This window comes from Protobothrops mucrosquamatus, unplaced genomic scaffold (genome assembly GCF_001527695.2).
Source record: "Protobothrops mucrosquamatus isolate PMUCROS unplaced genomic scaffold, P.Mucros_1.0 scaffold2169, whole genome shotgun sequence".
Lineage (NCBI taxonomy): Eukaryota > Metazoa > Chordata > Lepidosauria > Squamata > Viperidae > Protobothrops > Protobothrops mucrosquamatus.
The window spans coordinates 57,101-72,502 of NW_015388263.1; the positions used below are offsets into that span (position 1 = coordinate 57,101).

Consider the following 15,402-nt stretch of genomic DNA (forward strand, 5'->3'; position numbering starts at 1 on the left):
AAAAAGGGTAAAATCCTTAATATATCATATCCCAAATTAAAATTTCTTCTTCTACAAAGGTTATAAATCATCTTTACAGTATCTGTACGAAGTGGTTAAAGAATGGCAATCAACCAGAAATGTTCTCATCCTCAGCAATAAATCCCTCAAATGTAGGAATGTATCATAATCTGAGCAATCTCTGGTTGAACTTTGGCTAACACTGTTTATAGCTTTTGTATAAATTATTTAGGTGCACATGGTTAAAAGATCAGGAGAGCCCTGATTCTACTGAGATAAAAATAGGATAAGAACAAGAGCAAGGATTCAACACTTGCATACAACAATGGCCCATTTCAGAAGAAAGCAATACAACCCACAAAGTACTCTATTTTAATGGATGTTACGGTCAGCAACCCGGGTCCCTCTTAATGTTAATATGGCAAGACCCTCATTATCTCTGGCCATGTTGGATGGGAGTTAGCATCCAATGATAACCAGGCAGCTACAAGCTACCTCTGACTTATTGGGATATCTCCACAGTTGTTTAATTTAGATTCCTTTTCTAAAACAAAACCAAATAAACCTCCACCATTCTGATATTTATGATCAGTAGAATCTCTGGCAACAGAGAAATATTTTGTTAATTTGAATTTTGTAAAAAAAAAGAAAAAAAAAGAAATCCCTGCTCCCTTGTTTGCCACTTTCCAGTTTGTTTACTGATAGCAGTCACCCACCTTTAAAAAGAATTATTGCCTGACATTTCACAGAGCTTTTACTGCTTTTCTTGGAACAATGCAGTGAAAAAGAAAGAATCTCCTCTCTCTTGTCATGACCCAGTTCTGGGCTTGTGCTTTTTTGATGAGTCTTTGATCTGCAACAGGCTTCATAGGCTCGTTTCCCGAAGGAACATGGTGCCAATGTTGTAGGATATCTTTCTCACTCTGGCAGATGTGACAGAGGACTTTGGCTGCTTCTGACCAGTTCTGACCTCCAGGAAATAACAAATCCCAGGAATTTCCTTTGGAAAGTTTTCTGGAAGCTCTTCACGGGACCGAGGAATGAAGATAAAATTTTCTTCTTTTTTCAGAAGCCTGAAGATAAGGGAAAAGACAAGAATGGGACAACTTTGAGTAATAGTTATCAAAAGGCAGTGCACTTCATCTTTAGGTTGGTTACAAAGACAGTTAAAGATTGGAGATTCAGCCAGTTGACTGGTCATTGTTTTTTGTCTTAAATAAACGGAGTCACCAAGTCAAGCAGATCAATCTGAAGCCACAGTTCTTCAGTTCTTCCATATGTGGAAAGAAACTCTGCAGGTAAATGTTACTTTCATGGACTTCTGGTGACAGCAGGGGGGAAAAAGGAGTTTCCAGGAATACCTTGCATCTGCCACTCATCTGAAAAGCTCATTAATTGTGTCCCTAAGCGGCAGGCATTTGAAAGTATGAGTTTGAGATCTCATTTATATGAATGTATATGCCATTCATCTCACTGCCTAAGTGACTCTGGGCAGATTACATAGAAACATAAAAACAATTAGAATTAACAAGAATTAAGCAGAAACTAAAACCAAGTGTAGGAACGTATAGAGGTGAACTTTTCCTCTTTTACACCATCTACCATCTCTACCATAGAGTGCCCCAAGCCAACCAGAACAGCCAAGTTTTAAGACCCTTCCAGAAGCCAAGAGATTTTCTCCCTGTGTGTGTCTTGTTCCCTTCCTTACCATCATGGTTGACTTTTATGTCAATTTTAGTGTTAATGTTTATTATTTAATTCTTTATCTTGCTCCTTTTATGGTTTGTAAGCCATCTAGAGTTATCTCTAGGAAAGATAGGGGGCATACACGTTTAATGAAAGAATAAATAAATTAGTATTACTGAAAATAAATCTAGCATGTAGTAAATACGAGCACATGTTGATAGAAAAAAACAAATTTACTAACAAAATTGACACCATTATCTCTTCATATAAAATTTCATACAAATGTGACGATAGATAGATAGATAGATAGATAGATAGATAGATAGATAGATAGATAGATAGATAGATAGATAGATAGATAGATAGATAGATAGACAGACAGACAGACAGACAGACAGAGATGAGAGAAAGAGAGAGAGAAAATTTTGAATCTAGTTCTACAGGAATGTAAAACTCTTTAGGATAAATTTGCTTAAGAAATTCATAAAATGATATGAAAAATAATAATTATAGTTTTTTGTTATATAAGCCAGTTCATAACTTTTCAAAGATTAAGATCTTTAGTTTTCTTTTTTTGGGTTAAGAATGTTCCTCTAGAAAAACCTCACACATGTTAATCCACCATGCCAAGCATATTCTACTAGGGCTAGTATTATGTCTGTCTTTTTTTGTGCTCTATGTTATAGTGGCCTTTGCATTTAGAACACCTATCATTTTCCTCCCACAGACGTTCAGACCTTACTATTATTTACTGTACACTGATAGGCTAAGCCTCATTAGATTAGAACTCCTGCTCAGGCTGCCATTCTCTGAAGGAGATTGTTGCCTTGCAGTTGTCGTCTGCTATATTCTTTTTTGTACTAGTGGCAATTCTGTGTTAACTGCCCAGGGCTGCAGTTTTTGAGTCTGAATGGCCATATACTTTGATTCAGTTACATAACAACATGCGTGCATATTTTGAACTGGTTCCTCAGAGGTCTGGCCTTGCATTTTCTCATTTTTCATTCCATTGATCTTCTACATAAATTTGTTCTTATTTTATAGCTTAGTAGTATTTGAATCTTTCAGGATGTTGCCTTTGGCTCTTCAAATAATGTTGTCAATAATGCAGGAAAAACTGATTGAAGACTTTATGTAAATTGATGGAACAATGCCAGCACCTGACTTTAAAGGCTAATGTTAGCGTAGCAGATTGTACTTTGGACAAAGTTGCAATCATTTGTACAGCAGAGAGAAATGTATATTGAACATTTTTGTTAGAAGATATACTGGAGATATCAGCACATAGATTACAAATGTCTTGAGTCATATGATTAAAAATACTGAAATCTTGAACCATTTTAAGTAAAAATAGTTGAAAATTGTAACATCTCATATCTACTTTTTAACTCTGGAGTTATGTGTTGTTGATGAGAAATGCACTGATGGTTCTGTGGATGGAAAATGAACCAATAAATAATGCTAACAATGTTCCTTTGGTTTATTGAGTTTTAATTATCCATTTGTTTGTTTACACATAAATTGAAATGGATTATTAGGTAGCTGTTCTCTTGTGCACTATGCATAGAATGGTGCTTTTGAGATAGTAAACAAGTGCTTTGTTAAGCTAGCAATTCAACTGATCTGTCTAATGCAAAAATATGTTTTCCATTTGACATTTTTTTTAAATTATACCTGCACTTTCATCTAGTAAACATACATAAGGCAGCTCAAAAATAAATTTAAAACAACATATAATACAAAATTTATCATTTTTATTTGCTTGGCTGCCGTGGCAATAAACATGTCAATCAAATGTATCTCTCACTAGGTATATTTATAAAGATTCCAACAAAAGGAAAAGGTCATTTTTCTCTTTTAGTTGCCAAAGAATACAGGGAGTTCTTGACTTGTGACCTCATTTGAGCCCAACATTTCTGTTGCTACGCAAGACATTCGTTAGGTGAATTTTGTCTCATTTTACAACCTTTCTTGCCATAGCTGTTAAGTGAATCACTGCAATGGTTAAGTTAGTAACACAGTTGTTAAGTGAATCTGGCTCCCCCATTGATTTTGCTTGTCAAAAGGTCACAAAAGGTGATCACATGACCCTGTGACACTGCAACCAGTCAGTTGCCAAGCATCTGAATTCTGATCATGTGACCATGGGGATGCTGCACTGGTCATTGGTCACTTTTTTCGGTGCCATTATAATTTCAAATGGTCACTAAACAAACTGTTGTAACTTGAGGACTAACTGTGTATCCTTGAGGATTAGGGAATTCTGTGGAATGATATGGCCAGTTGCCCATATAGCTATGTGGGAAATTGGGGTTGGGAGATACCTTCTGAGGAATGGAGCAGAAAGCCTTCTCATTCAATGTTCTACAACCTTGTCCTTGTTCCTTATTGCTTTCTACTCTGCATTTGAATTTTGAAATCAAAACACTTTTAGGGCCCTCCAAAATATGAGACAGCTTAGCAAATATGTAGCTATTAATCTTTCTCCTCTTTCTTATGGGGCATAGGAGAAAGACTTTCATAACTTGTTTTAATGTTCGAATGGGATTCTACATCTTTAGATGTAGGCCAGAAAGAGGCCATGGTTTTAGGCCAGGGGTGTCCAAACTTTTTTCAAAGAGGGCCAGATTGGATAAAGTGAACGTGCTGGAGGGCCGAACATTTTTCCGAACATTCTTTGAACCATTACAATTAAATGCAAATGAATTATTTTATGCCTCTTTCCTCTCCCTCTTTCCTCTTTCTCTCTCTCTCTCTTTCCTTTCCCTTTCCTCTCCCCTCTCTCTCTTTCTCTTTCCTCTCCCCCTCTTTCTCTTTCCTCTCTCTTTCTCTTTCCTCTTTCTCTTTCTCTTTCCTCTAACTTTCTTTCCTCTCTTTCTCCTTTCTTTCCTCTTTTCTTCTCTTTCCTCTTTCCTTCCTTTCTCTTTCCTTTCTCTCTTTCCTCTCTCTTTCCTTTATTTCTCTTTCCTCTTTCTCTTCTCTTTCCTCTTTCTTTCCTCTCTCTCTTTTCTCTTTCTTTTTTCTTTCCTCTTTTTCTCTTTCCTCTCCCCCTCGCTTTTTCTCTTTCCTTTCTCTTTCCTCTCCTTCTTTCCTCTTTCCTCTCTCTTTCCTCTCTTTTCTTTCTCTTTCCTCTTTCTCTCTCTTTCCTCTCTTTCTCTTCTTTCTTTCCTCTCCCTTTCCTCTCTTCTCTTTCCTTTCTCTCTTTCTCTTTCTNTTCCCTCTCTCTTTCCTCTCTTCTCTTTCTTTCCTCTTTCTTTCTCTTCCTTTCCTCTCTTTCCTTTCTTTCCTCTCTTTCTCTTTCCTCTAACTTTCTCTCTTTCCTCTCTTTCTCCTCTTTTCTTCTCTTTCTCTTTCCTCTTTTTCTTTCCTCTTTCTCTCTTTCCTTTCTTTCTCTCTTTCTTTCCTCTTTCTCTCTTTCCTCTCTTTCCTCTTTCCTCTATTTCTCTTCTCTTTCTCTCTTTCCTTTTTTTCTCTTTTTCTCTTTTTTCTCTTTTTCTTTTTTCCTCTTTCTCTTCTCTTCTTCTCTTTCCTCTAACTTTCTCTCTCTCTTTCCCCTCTTCCTCTCTTTCCTCTAACTTTCTCTCCTCTTTCTCTCTCTCTCTCTCCCTCTCCCTCCAGGTTAGGAGAGAGAGAGAGAGAGAGAATGAAAGGCAGATGGTGCCGAACGGGCGGGGAGAGCAGGACGGAAGGTAGAAGCTCCCGGCCGCCCCCCCATCGCATCTTCAGCCGAACAAGCAGGGAGGGGGAGCAGAACAGGAGGCAGCGGCTCCAGTGGCGGTGGCCCCATTGCGTCCTCAGCCAAACGAGCAGGACGGCGGGAGCGCTGGCTGAGGAGGCGGAGGAAGCGGCCGCCGCTGCTGCTGCTGCCGGGCATCCCTCAGGGCGCGTCTCCCTCGCCTCGGCTGAGGCGAGGGGGGGGGAAGCAGCCTGGAAGTGGCCGCAGGGCAGGACGGCGGGAGCGCTGGCTAAGGAGGCGGAGGAAGCGGCCGCCGCCGCTGCTGCTGTCGCGCATCCCTCAGGGCGCGTCTCCCTCGCCTCGGCTGAGGCAAGGGGGGGAAAGCAGCCTGGAAGTGGCTGCAGGGCAGGACGGCGGGAGCACTGGCTAAGGAGGCGGAGGAAGTGGCCGCCGCCACTGCTGCTGTCGGGCATCCCTCAGGGCGCGTCTCCCTTGCTTCATCCGTCCATCCGTCCGTCTTCTCTGCCTCGCGCGCACGGCTGCACCGCTGAGTTGAGGCAGCGGTTCTTTAGCCGGGAAAGCCGGTGAGGCGACGGAAGAATGCCTCGTGGGCGGGCGGGCGCAGGCGCCCTGGGGTTTCTGAGCGGCAGGAGCAGGTCTCTCGGCCTCGGCGCGCGGCCATTTTATCTGCCGTCGAGACGGTCGAAGACGGCCTTGCGAGAGTGGTTCTTTAGCCGGGAAAGCCGGCGAGGCGACGGAAGAATGCCTCGCAGGCGGGCGCGTCGCGGCTGCGGCTCCTGGCGGGCGGCCAGACCCTCCGCTCAAGCGGCAGCGGCATGAGGACGTGACCCCCGAGGAGCGGCCTGAGCCCCCAGGCGGCGGCGGCACCGTGGCCAGCCGCCAGCTCCGCGCACTGGTCAAGAAAAGTAAGCCGCCTCCGGTGGGTCGAAGGACCTAGAGATGAGCCCTCCAGTCTCCTGAAAACTTTGGAGGGTTTTTTTTTTTGAAGGCCCTCTTTTGCTTTAGATTCCCTTGCCTTTACGTCTCTAGCCTGATTCAAAAGCCCTTGTTTTCTGGAAGCATACTCACCCTNCGGCCTTTTGTGCCAGTCCTTGAACAAGCAGCTGCTAGAATGTACTATAACCAATACAAAATGGCCAAGTGTGGGAGGGCCGCTGGACAAGTGTGGGAGGGCCGCATTTAAATAGAGCAGGGAGGGCTCTTAGCGGGCCGGATTAAACCGGTCCGCGGGCCGCAAATGGCCCGCGGGCCGGACTTTGGACATGCCTGTTTTAGGCCAATGGTCAGGTATAGAATTTTGAGCGCATCCTCTGCAATTTCTTACACAACAGGTGACACTGATCTATCGGAGGGCAAATGGAAGATATTTCTCCATGCCACTCGTGTTAGTATATGTGGATGCTTTGCAACACACAAGAGTACTTTTTTAAGGGATTTTGGTAGAGGGAAGATTATACCAACTTCCAATCAAATCATTATTTTTGTTTTCTAACGATACCTCTGAGCCTATGAGAATTCTTGTAAATAAAGATGTTGGAGATTGGTGTCTGGTGGGTGTGTTGTTGCTTGTAGTTTGTGTGTGTGTGTGTGTGTGTGTGAGAGAGAGAGAGAGAGAGAGAGAGAGAGAGAGAGAGAGAGAGAGAGAGAGAGAGGGAGGGAGGGAGGGAGGGAGGGAGGGAGAGATCATAGCACGCACCAAGAGAAATGTCCACATATATCATGGCTCCTGGTCCTGTTTAGAAATTTGCCCTTTTTGGAACTTTGTCTTCTATATATTAAGGGAGCAATAGAGCAACATAAAATATGGACCTGAGTTCAGAAACAAATAGACAGCCAGGGATGTAAAATGTCAGAACTCATCTAATATAGTTTGGATGTTTTACTCATGTCAACATGAAAGTTCACTGCAATAGGCTAACTTTGATAACCAGCATGACTAACCGAAGCAAGAACAGCTGCAAACAGGTGAAATGAGAGCTGATAAATCAACTTTGTCATCAGCACTGCCTCGCTTTCCACCAATAACAGTGTGCCTGGAAGAACTTATCAGGTGGCTATTTCAAGCGATTGCAACTTTAGATTTGTGTGCTCCTCTAGAATAAATTGTTATCTTGCTACCAGCTGAATGACAGATCAAGACTTGCACAAAGTATTATTTGCCTATCTACCTACTCTCTTTTATCTATGATTCATCTGTCAGTTATATCAATTAAACCAGAGTGAGCAAAAGGAAGCAAATGGGGTGGCTATTGAGATGAAAGTAATATTAATGAAAACTTCTAATAGGAAGGGCTACAGCTCACTCAGGACAAGTTAACAGCTAAACTGCATTTTTTAGCTGTTATATCTGAGTAAACACAGTTCATTCTTCAAATACTGTGTACAAATTCTTTGAGGATTGATTACCATACATGGGTTTACATGAATTTCAAAGATGTTTTAAAGTCACACAAGAAGCAATGCTGGAGGAATATACCAGTACTAGATAATGAATCTGTCTCCTTAAGTTTATTTTTTAAAAAAGGTGCTACATATTTTAAGAACACAAATATCTTAGGACTATACAGAAGGTCAGAAATCCTTTCAAATTCTATAGTATACAGGTAATCCTCTGTTTATGACAACTAAGTAATGTAGTTGTAAAGCACAACTTCATGTGACTGCACCACTTTGTTACAGCAGTTCCAAAGTTACAGTTGCTGCCATTAAACAAGGACCATGTGGGGGTCATTAAACAGGACCACATATGATTGCCACTTCAAACTTTCGGCCAGCTTCCCCTGCTTGAGGGAAGCTGGTAGGGAATGTTAGAAATCACAATAATGTGCTATGACAGTCATAACTACTGGATCCAATCTGGGTCTGTCACTGGGACCAGGGGTTTTGCCTTCCGAGCTTTCGGACTTGTGCTGGGGCCCATCTTCAAGGAACTTCTCTCTAGCGGAGTGTTTTCTGAAAATGGGCTCCAGCACAAGTCTGAAAGCTCAGAAAACAAAATCTCTGGTTCCATTGTCTGACCCAGATTGGATCCTGCAGTATTATCCTGGGACATGTACAGTATATTCACTTTCAGTCATAACTACCACTCATTTAGTGCTGTTGTAAGTTTGAATGCTAACTGAAGGAATGGTCATTAAATGAGGAGCACCTGACTTTCAAGCTTTCCTTCATGGATGTCTGATGGATGAGTGCACCCTTGTAGTTAAAGAAACTCCACCGAACTGAGGTATGATGAAGAATTGTTTTTCCTTTGGTATTTTCTCTCATAATCCTCCCTGCACAAGTCTACTCAAGGAGACTGTGATTTCTCTACCTCTAGAGGTATTTAAGAAGAATCTAGACAGCCATCTTTTGAGAAAGATCAATTGGTTTACCTGCATTTTGCAGATAAATGGTTATCCTTTTGGCCCTTCCAACACTACAGTTCTATGATTCCACAAATTTGAAACTTTGAGCCTGTCTACACAGCTAGCTTGGTTGTTAGGTTTCTCATCTCTTTTCTTTCTCTTTTCCTCATATATTTCAGTGCTGCTGTAGATAAAGTTCTTCCCTCAAATCAAATTTCTCCTTTCTTCCTTTCTTCTTTCCAATAATAGTGTCAAATATTGTTTCAATATTTGATGGGCTCCTACAAAGACAAGGGGGTCAAACTATTTTCCAAAGCATCTAAAGGTAAGATGAGAAACAATGGATGGAAACTAACCAAGGAGAGAAGCGACCAAAAACTAAGGAGAAATTTCCTAATGGTGAGAGCAATCAATCAATGGAACAACTTGCATTCAGAAGTTGTGAGTGCTGCATCATTGGAGGCTTTCAAAAATAGACTGGACAACCATTTGTCTGAAATGGTATCAGCTCGAGCAGGGGGTGAACTAGAAGACCTCCAAAGTCCCTTCCAACTCTATTATTCTATGTTCTAATACATGCCTAATTCTCAAGTATCACATTGATATTATATGATTCCCTCTAATTCCTTCCTCAGGTAAAATGAAAATCCACCATAAATTATACAGATGAGGAGGCATTATCACTTGTGCTTTGGGAGTGACAGTCAGATTTTTAAAATGTTTAAATGCAGAGAGTGGCACAAATCCAAAGGGATATGCAACACTTTTACTCTAAAGGGATGTAATGTGGAAGTCAGTTGTAATTCACATATGCATCTTTCTCTGGGTAGTTAACTGCTATAATATGAAGTCCCTCAGACCATATAAGTGAGAGATATGAACCATCAGCCATGTCCGCCCAGCTGAGAAAGATAAAATCCAGAGTGCTAACTGAAAAAGCAGATGAGCATCACAAGTTTTTAATCTCCTCCTCTGAATACAGAAGGAGGAGGAGGAGGAGAAACAGTAGGAAATAAATGAGCCTGAATACATTCCATATCTGCATCATTTAATCCGACATTTTTTGTTCTTGGTTCAAAAGATCTAGTCATTAGCTCTGTCAAATTCATATGAACTGAAAATGATTGCTAATGACATTAGGCAGTTTGAGGTAGTCTATTCAGATGTTGGATGAACAATGGGGAAGTTCATGTGGTTTGGACACTGAGCTGCCTCTGGTGCAGTGAAGAATACTTTCTCATTGCCTGTTTTATGATGTGATTCAATTGTTGATCAAATTGAATAGAAACATATGCACAAATAGAGAAATATGCACAGATATTATCTTAATTTCTGCTATTCAGGGTGGCAGAATCTTGGTTCCCTTGTTGAGTGGAATCACAAAGATCCATTTTGCTTGCTGACTCTTTCTCACAGAACTGGTATAGTATAATGAGGGGAGACTCTAATGAGGAAAATGCATTACCTTCAGAGAAAAGATAATTTATTAAAATCTAATTTATTAAAACAAATGAAAGTCTTCCTATAGTACAGAACCATTTCTCCCATAATAATAATGGGATTGACACATTGCACTAAGTCAGTGTTTTTCAGTCTCAGCAACTTTAAGATGCGTGGGCTTCTGGGAGTTGAAATCCACACATCTCCAAGCTGCTGAGATTGAAAAACACTGCATGAAGTGTTTTTGTCCAGTATATGTCCAGAAAAATTAGTATTTGGTTTGTTGGAAAGAAAGAGAAGATAAATAAGCTCATGAGTGTTTTAGTCATACTGGTGAGAAAAATAAATCCCAATATTTTCAACATACTATTCTATACGTAATCTGTTTTGCCACTGTGATGTTGGCAAAGCACTACTATGTTCAAAATAATACTTCTAAAATTAGAAACATATAAATGAAAATAGTATTTTTTATTAGACTATTGGGTGTAGTAGAGAGTTTATTTACACATAAAGTCTGTCCACATAATGTCTGGATGGACCATCTAAACAAGACTAATGTAAACACTGTGCCCAAAATAGAAAGCATATACTGTATTAAGAAAGAACAGTGTGGGATAAATAAGCAAGTATGCACTTGGGAATTAGATATTTTTAAACTAGCTACTTGGCTCATGGCAAAGTTCAGACCATGATGCTATTTTTGAGCAAATTGAATGGACCCTCAGCTTGTTGGCAAAACTATACCTTGTAGCTGTCAAAACTGTATAAAACCTATTACATCTATGTATAAAGCCATTTTAATCTCTCAATGTGTTCTGCACAAGTCATATAACTTCAGATGATGACATATAAATAAAAAACAGGGCAAATTTTATCAAATAGTCTTATACTAATCAAATTCATTTTCTCTTTTTTTCCTGTTTTGAGAAAAATGGGTCTGATAACAGTAAGGACTTTTTTTGTATCTGTTGTTGTCTCCCTGACCAAGACAAACAAAGTAATATTTATTTTTTTTAGGAGGGAGAACTGGAATATTACAAATTATGGCAGAATTAGTGGGAAACTCACTCAGTTAGCCATGCAATACACAAAGATATTTTGAAATGGGAAATATTTTAGATATTATTTTTTTTAAAAAAAATCTACTATAACTTTCAATTAAATTATGGATGACCATTAGAAAAAAGGAATGCACTAATTATTGCACATCATTATTAATAAATGACTCCAACTTTTATATGACTCAGTTCTTTCCCATATATTTTGCCAAATAATTTATATATTTCTATGATTATTTACTATTTAGAAAATTGGTGGGAAATCCCTGTATAATGGAAAAATTTCATCATTTTAATCAGTACTCTCACCTTAAATTTCTAATCCAATTCATTACTAATGATGAGCACAACTCCAGTTTTAGGGATAATTCCTACAGAAAAATCTGTCCTTTTCTACTAATGTATATTAGCACATTGCAATCGGCAGTCAGTTAACTTGCATGTAACTTCAGGAAAGCTATCTAGGATGATGCTGGGATCTCCAGGGAATTCCACAGCTGTAGATCAGTCCAGGAAGTTGAAATTATCCCAGAAAAAACTCCAAGAAAATTACAAATCCATATACAAGTCAGTTTGAATTGTGGGAACTTAATCCAGTGTCATGAAGTACTGTTTTAGAGAGACAGTTAAAAACAGGACATGGAACTAGTTGGGGCACTACAGTAGTTTTGAGTCAGGTAAATAAACTATAATAAAGTTATTTCTACAATTGCCATTCCCTTTTCATTGTTAAAATAATCCCAAAGCAGGAATACAATTGTATCAGGGAGACTTTCCCAACATGGTGCCCTCAGGATGATTTAAGTTACACCATTTAGACACTGTGCAAAATCTACTGAATCTCCAATATACTATTAGAACTGAGAAATATCAATAAAATAAACTGAACCTAATTGAACCCATGTTGGTCTTCACTAGACTTCTGAAAAAGATTCTACATTAAGTATGTGATTATTCATTTATCTATTTAAAACATTTACATGGTTGTCTACCTTAAACCAAACTCTGGGCAGCTCACAATCAAAGAACACAAATAGCATATGAGAATAATCAAACCAAACCAAACAACACTTATGACAGACAACAGACTTATGATACTGAGGTCACTGGTATCTGTTGATAATACTAATCTAGAGGTATCTAAGTAGACTATATCTCTGCAGTAAGAAAAAAGATCTTTGTAACCACACGAGATCTTGACAGAGCCAAATTTTTGCAACCTGTTACTTCCAATTCTCCACAAGTCTAAAGGATACACCTGGTCTGAAACCAGCACTCAGAATCACTTCTATGCAAGCATTAAAAACCATCTATTTATATATACCTCTACTTCTACCCCCTCTCTTATATACATACATACATACATAGACACACACATATATGGATGGATTAAAAATACTTTAGTATGTTTGCAAACAAATAAAAGTCTTCCTTCATCTCTCCTCCATGGACAAACAGTGACTTTTCATTTCCAGACATTGATGAAATTTGCCTTTTCTCTCAAAAAATGTTTAGAATGGCTGAATTTAGAATGGTTTGTTATCTACCAAGAATGGCAAATACTCATACTTTCTTTTTGTAGAATTAACTGACCAAAACCCTGCATTTTGTTGCAAGCCAAAGCTTGTTATGCACATTATTATTATGCAGATAATTTCAATCAAAAGTTAGATTTATTTAGGAAGTAATAATGAACTCAACCAGCAAAAGTTATTAGTATGATAATAAACTAACCATTATGATTGCTCATGTATTTTTAAAAGTTTTATCTCCCATTATATTTCTCAGGCAACTGAACAATTCATACACTACTGCCCCTGAATAATGCATAAATGTTGAATATAAAATGCAATATGATAAAGCAATTACTGGCTGGTTTGTTAAAATATAGATATCATAGCTAGCTGTTAATTGCTGTATTTGAACAAAAACCTAGCTTGATTTCTCTGCAAGACCAAATTTATTCTGTTTCCTACAACACTTTTCCTTAGGACTATGTAGCACTTTGTATTGTCTAAGATCGGATATAGTTTAAGAGGACAAGAAACCTGACATATTTTACAAATGGTTCTTAAGGGACAGAAGATAAATCTCACTGATTCAGTTGTGATGTTGTTAAGCCTTTCTGGAGCTTAACCTCTGTGGCACTGAGCAGTTTATCCAAGGTTTGAATCAGTGGTGGGATTCAGCCAGTTCGCACCACTTCAGCAGAACCAGTAGCTAATTTTTTGTTTCCCAGGCCCAGAATGGACGTCCGGAAGTGGCGTCCATACAGAGAATCGATTGTTCACATATTTGAATCCCACCACTGGTTTGAATACTTACATCTGCTAAAACAAGACAAGGCTCACTAAACAAAATGGCTTACTTTGCATCGCATTCCCTAGTTTAAGAATTTTCTTAATAAAATTTAATCTATTAAACTGATAGCATGCATGCTTAATGGCTGTACTGTACTTATGAAATCTATCACCATTTAAAAGCGTTAAGTTTGAGAGAATATGAGTTTTGACAAAGGAGAAGTTACAGGTAAGTGGCCCTTCAGGCTGCAATAACCAAATGAAGATTATGTCTAAAAATGAAACCTGTAGCATTTGGTATAGGAATGATAAAATGTACTACATTCTCATAACATTTTGCATTTATCTGTCTCCTACTATTTTTCTGTCCTTGACTGCAGCTAGTTGACTTCACGTTCTGGTAGACAACATATTTGCTCCAGGGCTGACATTGCTATTTGACAAAATGAGACAAAAATCTCAGCCTGTTTCAAACATTTCTAACAGAGGACTCTTGTTTTCTCTCTCACAGCATTAAGGATGGTCAAGGTGCAATCTGAAGATTGCATGGGATATCACAACATTGATTTTGCAATTAACCAGAATATCCCCAGTCACAATAGATGAAGTGCATTAGATGTGCAAGAGCATCCAGGAGCCAGCTTGGTGTGGAGCTTATTAATGGAAACAGCACAACACAATAGAATATGTGAAAGTTGATGACTCATGGTATTTACTGACCTTTACTGAACTTCCAGTTCAATGGACAAATACAGATACAAATTAGAAGAACACCTATGGATTTACTCATCTCAGGATTCATACCTGAAAGTCCACTACATTTAAGCCAAAATATGGATACATTAGGTAGACAATTACTTTTTCATGATAAAAAAGGAACAGAGATTAAAAAAAACAACCCCCCAACTTTCCTGAATATTTTCTTCAGCAGAGGAAACAATGGCAAAAAAAAAAGGTTCATCTGAAAAGCACCTCACAATAACCAAGTACTTCACTACCAAAGCAACAACATATCTGTCCACAAAAGGAACTGCATAGCAACATTATTCAAAGGAGCAAAACAAAACAAAAGTAAACCAACAGACAACTGTACAGCATTGTCCACTGTAATAAATACAGGACCTACTGGAATATAACCATCGCAACATATAAAATAAAACTCTGCCATGTAAATCAAATATTTTCAATTGCCCAAAGAATACACAACTTCTTGGCATCACTGTAGCACACAAACCAACAGAATCTATCCAAAGCTTCTTAAGCAAACCCAGAGATCCCATAATTAAATATCAAATATAAGTAGGGGTAAATAGGGCCTGTGTGTATCATAAGACAAATTATTTTTCCAGAAAGTGTCCTTGTCTATCTATACAGTAACATCTATTATCTGAAAAACAACTGCACTTACAAATTGCCATGCATTTATTTTCTTGGAATTGCATAATGATATATCATTATGCAAGGAGAACTTTAAAATTTCAGAATGAAGGTTGGTCTATTCCAGTGCCCAATTTTTTTCTCCTTCAGTAATCAGTTTTCTAGCTGTAGTATGCCCCAGTTATTTGGTAACAGTTGATATTTAATGGCATTTCTATAAATCTGAAAATTAAATATAGTCATCATAGATTTATCCATAAAATTATATAATCTTTGTCAAAGTCATGGAAACAAATGGCCAACATGTATTGCCAATGCAAAATTGGAATTATCAATTGATTATAATCACTCATTATAATTGAATTCTAGTGTTATGTGAATAAAAAAAATATCCTTGAATTTATGTTGCACCTTTGCCAATTATCCATGGACATTCATGGATCAAGTACATCTAGTAGTGCTATAGGCCAGTCAATCACCTGGAATAGTGGTGA

At 38.6% G+C, this 15,402-nt stretch overlaps 1 protein-coding gene across 1 annotated transcript in view; it reads right to left on the reverse strand.

Annotated features, from left to right (window-relative positions):
- Positions 1-838: 838 nt before the first annotated feature.
- The window catches only part of LOC107294950 (guanylate cyclase soluble subunit alpha-2-like), a 100,027-nt gene continuing 85,463 nt past the window's right edge, over positions 839-15,402 (reverse strand). Inside the window, exon 5 of the mRNA XM_015824227.1 lies at positions 839-1,073. Within this exon, the coding sequence (XP_015679713.1) occupies positions 866-1,073 (208 nt within the window). The 3' untranslated portion in view covers positions 839-865. The remainder of the gene's footprint in view (positions 1,074-15,402) is intronic.